The sequence below is a fragment of the Octopus bimaculoides genome, chromosome 17 (genome assembly GCF_001194135.2).
Source record: "Octopus bimaculoides isolate UCB-OBI-ISO-001 chromosome 17, ASM119413v2, whole genome shotgun sequence".
NCBI lineage: Eukaryota > Metazoa > Mollusca > Cephalopoda > Octopoda > Octopodidae > Octopus > Octopus bimaculoides.
In genome coordinates this window covers 48653644-48661593 of record NC_068997.1, presented here as the reverse complement: position 1 = coordinate 48661593, position 7950 = coordinate 48653644, and the positions used below count along the sequence as shown (strand labels likewise).

Below are 7950 nucleotides of genomic sequence, written 5' to 3'. Positions count from 1 at the left end.
CCTTTGTCGGAGGTGGACTGCAAAAAGAAAAAAAGAGCTTAACAAGAGATTAGTGTAAAATTCGAGTATATATTACTTATCTTATTATTATTATTATTATTATTATTATTATTATTATTATTATTATTATTATTATTATTATTATTATTATTATTATTATTATTATTATTCGGTAGTCGTATTGCCAAATACATAGCGTATGGATTATTTCGTACCCTACAACATTCAAATCAATAGTACGTGTTAATTCCCTGCACGATCTTTTCCACACAAACATTTGTTTGGTAAAACCAAAGACAAAATGCGAAAGAACACATTGAAAGTGAGTCGTCAAAAGCTTAATAGAAAAAAAACCCATTTAATAAATGATTATACGAAATATATTTCTAACCTCTGACACTTCTTTCTCGAGGTCCCGCCAAATAACCATTCTCTCGTTATTCTCGCAATCATATTCTTTGAGCGGGAACAATGCGTGTCCAATTACATTATGACGTCGGTGACGATCCACATCAAACATGGTGAACTTCAGAATTCGATCATCAAAAGATTTGTGCGATACCTGCAATGGAATTGGATAATAAATTTACGGTTTTCAACACCAGCAGAGCAGAAATGAAAAGAAATTCGCTGGACTGTAGTTGACTTTGCAAATAATCTGTTGATAAATAAATAAGAAGTGGGGTCCTTTTGGGGACAGTTACTACACGGAAAATAATCAGTTCGCCCAAATATTTGGCGGAATTACGTGTTTCTATTTTAAACTGAGAATAAAGATGAACTGAATGTAGATATTTATCGGACTTATTTTAGTACGATGGTTTTAGGTAAAAATGCATGAATCATTTCATTCTTTGTAGAAGTCATCCGCAAGATATAATTGTAGGCCCTGCATCGCTTACGACGTCGAGGGTTCCAGTTGATCCGATCAACGGAACAGCCTGCTCGTGAAATTAACGTGCAAGTGGCTGAGCACTCCACGGACATGTGTACCCTTAACGCAGTTCTCGGGGATATTCAGCGTGACACAGTGTGACAAGGCTGACCCTTTGAATTACAGGTACAACAGAAACAGGAAGAAAGAGTGAGAGAAAGTTGTGGTGAAAGAATACAGCAGGGTTCGCCACCATCGCCCTGCCGGAGCCTCGTGGAGCTTTAGGTGTTTTTCGCTCAATAAACACTCACAACGCCCGGTCTGGGAATCGAAACCGCGATCCTATGACCGCGAGTCCGCTACCCTAACCACTGGGCCATTGCGCCTCCACGCAGGATATAATACGAGGTATATAAATTAAACGTTTTACGAAGCGGAACATTTATAGATGGACAATAATTTTTGTGTAGAAGACATTCATGGAATGAATGGTTTCCCTTATCTTTTTCTTCTTCCCCCTTTCTTCATAGAGACTTCCTACTTTAGCAATCGAGAAAGAAAAGGGAAGAAATTCTAAGTGACTGCATACATACTATTTCCAGGGACTTCTACCTTGCGGGTGTATTTTCCTGAAGCTAAAATGAGAAGTCAAGTATTTACCCCCAGATTACACTAATCAGGAAAGGATCTAAAAATGCTTCTGTTGATGATGAAAAAAAAAATAATAAATTCTAATTTGAGCCTCCAAAGAATCTTTGTTCTTTAGTTCTCAATCCTTGTTTTAATTTCAAAATTCTGTCTATTTCTAGTTACAAAAAAGCAAGATGAATGAAAGGCAAATGTATATGGACGTATCTCTAGACGTGTGTCAATGTAGAAGGTTAGACATACGTGTATACGTGATAATACAAAGGGCTGCAAATGATCGGCATAGACAGAAATATGAAGAAACAAATATAGACAACTCACAGACATATATGCTAAGTTATTTAAATTATTTCAAGAAGACAACGTTCTGTGGCATTAACTAGAACTTCCACCTGTCCTGAAGATGACACTTTGGAAATACTGTACGAGTCTAATCTACAGACTATGAAATATAACATAATAAACGTGACAGTTTTTCCATATCAAAAGTGACAGCAACATACTAGTTATCAACATAGCAATATCGAATGAATATAATGTTGTATTGATAGAATTACAACGATGTAGCTGCTGAACTAAAAGCATTGTAAAATTTATAAATTAATTACAAGAGTATTGTGGCGATCACATCGTTTATAATTGGCACAACTATAATAGTAATAATAATATACAACATGTTCTGTAGATACTTTGACAATTTGCCTATACGAATAAAGAAGGCAACTTCTCAGAAAACAGCATTATTATTATTATTATTATTATTATTATTATTATTATTATTATTATTATTATTATGAAAGGAACATTAAGAAGAGTGCGACTGTTATCGAATGAACAATATTTCGACACCTCGTGTCTCTTCCACGAGTTCAAAACAATCATCTCAATCCACTTCATTTTGGCAATATTTAAGGGATCTACTTTACTCCTCCCATTCGATAACAGTCGCACTCTTATTGTCGTACTTTTACCTTCAGAAGGAGTATCGTCAATCCTTAAATATTACCAAAATGAAGTAAATTGAGATTATTATTATTATTTTTTAATTTTTTATTATCATCCTCCTCCTCCTCCTCCTCCTCCTCATCATCATCATCATCATCATCATCATCATCATCATCATCATCATCATCATCATCATCATCATCATCATCATCATCATCATCATCATCATCATTATTATTATTATTTTATTATTTTATTATTTTACTTGTTTCAGTCATTTGACTGCGGCCATGCTTGCGCACCGCCTTTAGTCGAAGAAATCGACCCCAGGACGTATTCTTTGTAAGCCTAGTACTTATTCTATCAGTATTCGAGCGGTTCCAATCAGTGCTGTTTTCTGCAAGTGTTCCACCCTTATTGCAGCCCCTATTTGCTCCATGTACTTCTCAAGAGTTTTTACTATTATTGAGTGAGAGAGGAGTGAATGCCATCAAAGTGACACTGGGGTAAAATATACGAAGCCCAGTATACCCATCATGACTACCCGTCTGATGACACCGGGCTCGTTTATCATAACCATGTGTTGGCGACATGGTGATAAACAGCGCATGACCTTGCAGGTGGGGCCCAGTTGGAATTTTCTTCAGGCTGAGTAACCCATCCCGCTCAAAAGGTCCTTTAATAAGGGTGTTGAACGAAACACCCATGCTCCCCCATTACTTCTGGTCGTGATCAGAGATACACATATCGTCACACTAAGGGACATGCTCAGCTGGTCAAGGTCAAACAACCGACAAGCAAATCTGTGGTATTGAGCAAAATATTTGCTGTAGCGCATCTTCTTCTTCTTCTTCTTCTTCTTCTTCTTCTTCTTCTTCTTCTTCTTCTTCTTCTTCTTCTTCTTCTTCTTCTTCTTCTTCTCATCATCATCATCATCATCACCACCATAAACATCACCATCACCATTATTATTATTATTATTATTATTATTATTATTATTATCATTATTATTATTATTATTGGCGAGCTGGTAGAATCGTTAGCACACCGGGCAAAATGATTGCCGGCATTTCGTTCGTCTCTACTTTCCGAGTTCAAATAACGCGGAAGTTGACTTTACTATTCATCCTTCCGGCGACCATTATTATTATTTTCTTTTTTTTTTATGTGTGACAACAACGCATGGCATGAGAGTGAAGATGGGGTACAAATATACGAAGCCCTATATACCCATCATGACTACCCGTCTGATAAGGGTACATCAAGCACATGCATCACAACCATATGTGCACAACATGGTGATCTCATATCAAGATGGACAGCGCATGACCTCGCAGGTGGGGCGCAGAATATTCTTCAGGTCGAGTAGCCCATTCCGCAGAAAAACGTTGCTGAGGTTTAGTAGCCCATCCCGCTCAAAATGCCCCTCAATGAAGGTTGTTAAGGATGACGGACAAAACAACTATGTTTCCAGAGGTAAATTATCTAAACCCAAAAGAATTCCTCTTAATACATGGCTATGATGATTCCCAGCTACTTCTGTTCGTGATTGGCCCGGGGCTATAAGAGAAGACGCATGCCTAAGGTGCAATGCAGTGAATCTGAACCGAGAACCACATGGTTTCAAAGTGAGCATTTTAACCACACGCTCATGTTCGCGCCAACACGGGGAAAACTATTTTAATTTTTGAATTTCAGTTCAAAAATTCTAATTGACAATTAAAATTTTCAAAATGATGACAATCAAAATGTTGAATGGAAAAATTTATTTTCGAGACAAAGAACGAGATCATTTGATACCTGGAATATGTAGCTTTCTTCAAATTTTGGGTTACAGGTTTTTTTTCTCAGTTTCGACTGTAAATAGCGCCGTTCGTCAGGCATTAAGTAGATCCTGTGAAAAATAAATAGAGAAAAATGTATAGGCACGTTGATGCAAACAGGACAAATATAACTCAAAATATGCGTATATGTATATTTTATTAATATCTAGCAGCAGTAACAGTGTAACTCAAGGTCCGAGAGTTTCGTGCGTTGGCACATACTAAAATAGAGAAAAAAATATAGGGAGGAAAAAGAGTTGTATCTTGTCATGCTTTCGTGCTTTGGTATGACGATTATTAATAGTTTCGACTTTTAACACAAGACCAGAAATTTTACATTTACGTTCAATAATAAACAGGTACTTATTTTACTGACCCCGAAAGAGACAAAGTCGGCGGAATTTGAACTAGGGACATGAATGCGGACGATATACTGCTAAGCTGTATATCGTCTGCATTTTATATTAACCATCTGACCGCTTGGTCAGATGGTTAATACTAAGGTATAAATTGCATGTGGTGCAGATGGGTCACTTTATGTCCGATGTGACAGGAGAGAATCGTTTTATCCGTGCAAAGCGCTTCTTAAACAATTTGAAACACCACGAGGTTGGAATTATTTGGTTTTACATCGATGAGAAAAACTTCGATCTGGAGCAAAGACCAAACTGAAGGAACGATAGTTGGTTATGTAGAAACGTGAGTGAGGATCCAACGTTCACACATACTAAATTTTCAGCAACTGAGATGGTTCTCTGGGTCGTCAGCAACATAGGAGACGCCATGCCTCGTCTTTTCTTTTTCACAGGATTTAAGAGTCAATGCCACTGTCTACATAAAAGTACTGGAGAAAGTGGAGAGACCCTGGATAAATAGAATATGCTATACGAATATATGTATGTATGTTTATATGTATGTCTTTTCTATTTTTAAAATTATTATAGAGAGACATGTAAATAAATAAACATACATACAAACAGACATACATATACACACACGTACGTATGTATTGCGTATTCTATTTATCCAGGGTCTCTCCACTTTTCCATATGTATGTATGTATGTATGTATGTATGCATATATGTATGTATGTATTGTACATACAGGGAAATGGGGATAGATGCAAAAAATGCAAATCACAAAAACGGAGAATGCACTACAATGTAGTGAATTGCATTTCTACAAGTTTCTCGATAAGTGAAGGAAAGCATTTGACTGTGATTCTAATAATGATTCACTATTATGAAACACTGGATTAATTGCGAGATTCCTTTAAATCTACTATTTAAACCTGAAATCCGATCCTTTATTGGTCAAACCAGCAGATGTGAAGAGGTAAACTAGATACCATCGATAATGTTTATCTAGGCGTACCTTAGTAATAAAATTCCGAATGGAAAGTAAATTGTTTACTCTCGATAAAATGTCAAAGCATAAATACTATAAAGCAACACATTCCAGTGTATTTCGTTCATACGATGTCAAGTTACCATATGTAATGTGTAAGAGGAAACAGTGAAGTATAAGCAGGTAAAACCAGTTCAAACTGATAAGAAATTATATCTCATACATGTGTACGGGAAATATATGCAGCTGCAGCTACACTTGATACTATAGACAGCAGGAAACAGCAATATAAGAAACTGAGTTACCTTTGACATAATTTTTAATTGAAACAGAGAGACGATAGCTTCATTTGATCTAATGCCCTCAACAAAGACAGATTACAAATGGGAGGAACAGATAATTGAGAAGAAAATATGTTGGAATGAAATATGGAAGTGAGGAACATCATGTTTGAGTTTTTTTGCTTCGTTCATCCTATGTTGCCTTGTCATCGCCTACAAACCTAGTAAGACGGAACGTATTAGAGAATGATAAATGGGAATGCGGAAGAGTCGGAACACTAGAACATATTCTTTCCAGCTGTTCACTGACATTGGTTAGATATGCATAGAGACACAATCCGGTCCTTAAGGTTCTCTTCAATGCTATAAAGAACCAAATTGCTTTCATCAACAGTGGCAAAAAAAAGGAGAAACCAACCAGACATCTCATTACCTTCGTACGTTCAGGACAGCAGTCCCATTTGAAGAAGAATCTTCTTGTGAACGATGAAAAATGGAACGGCTTTTGTGAGTGGCTGCAGATTTACTAGGGTGCCAAGGATTCTTCCCAATTCCAGTTGAGGAAAAGCCCAGATATCATATGGTGTGAAATAAAGGAAGTAGTAAACTTAGTCAAGTAAACGGTTCCTCCTGAAGATAACATGGATGGCACTCGGACTCGAAAGATCGACCGTTATAAAAACCTCCTCGAGGAATGTGGAGACACAGGATGGAGGCCAGGGCATTTTCCAATCGAAGTTGGATGTAGAGGATTTGTTGGAGACAGCGTGAGGTGATTGTTGTTGTCGTTTAGTCTAAGCCGTCGTAAAGCAAATACCATCACGAGTGATATGCAGACTGCAGTGTAGAAAGAAAACTACAAAATTTGGTTTAAAAGAGACGATTCACAATGGTAAGAAGCATATTGAGCGAAACCTATTAACCAGTTGATCTAGCACCGGGGGGGGGGCGGAGATGCATTCTCTCCTCATGACCCTATAAGCTTTCTAGCATCCAGTATTTGGGGCATTTAACTGGTACCATTTGTATCTGCAAGTTTTTCCAAGAAATCTAATATGTGTGTGTGTGTGTGTGTGTGTGTGTGTGTGTGTGTGTGTGTGTGTGTGTGTGTGTGTGTGGAGAGAGAGAGAGGGAGGGAGGGACAGACAGACAGAAAGACAGTCAGATACACAAACATGCAATCAGGCAGTCAGGCAAGCAGACAGACAGACAGACAGACAGACAGACAGACAGACAGACAGACAGGCAGGCAGGCAGGCAGACAGGCATATACTAGAGCTGCTTTAAGTCATAAATCAACTTTCTGTCAAATGAACTACGTCACAGCATATCAACAAAAAGCGAAGTTGAACATCTTATCTGGCCACCACAATCCCCAGATCTCAATATCATTGAACATTTATGGTGCATTTAAAAAAAAAAAAGTAAGGAGTCGATATCCTCCACCATCATCACTACAAGAACTGGAGACTGTTTTAGCTGAAGAATGGACAAAAATTCCTTTGGAAACAATTCAAATTTTGTACAAGTCCATACCTCGTAGAATTCAAGCTGTAATTACTGCTAAAGGTGGTCCTACCTCATATTAAAATAAATTTGTTTGAAATTTTAAGGTATTTCCATTATTTTGTCCAACTCTGTATATACATATGTATGTATGTATGTATGTATGTATGTATGTATAGATAGATAGATAGATAGATAGATAGATAGATAGATAGATAGATAGATAGATAGATAGATAGATAGATAGAGGCGGCAATTTGGCAGAAACGTTAACACACCGGGCGAAATGCTTTGCGGTATTTCATTTGTCTTTGCGCTCTGAGTTCAAATTCCGCCGAGGTCGACTTTGCCTTTCGTCCTTTCGTCCTTTCGGGATCGATAGGTTAAATACTAATTGCGTACTGGGTTCGATATAATGGACTTGCCCCCTCTCCCAAAATTTCGGGCCTTGTGTCAAGAGTAGAAAAGAATATATATATATATATATATATATATATAGAGAGAGAGAGAGAGAGAGAGAGAGAGA

At 37.3% G+C, this 7950-nt stretch overlaps 1 protein-coding gene across 1 annotated transcript in view; it reads right to left on the bottom strand.

The window, feature by feature from the left end:
* LOC106871446 (synaptotagmin-15) overlaps positions 1-7950 on the bottom strand; it is a 264254-nt gene that overhangs the window by 4322 nt on the left and 251982 nt on the right. Inside the window, exons 5-7 of the mRNA XM_052973905.1 lie at positions 4268-4361; positions 392-562; positions 2-17 (exon numbers count right to left, since the gene is read on the bottom strand). Coding sequence (XP_052829865.1) covers positions 2-17; positions 392-562; positions 4268-4361 — 281 coding nt within the window. The remainder of the gene's footprint in view (position 1; positions 18-391; positions 563-4267; positions 4362-7950) is intronic.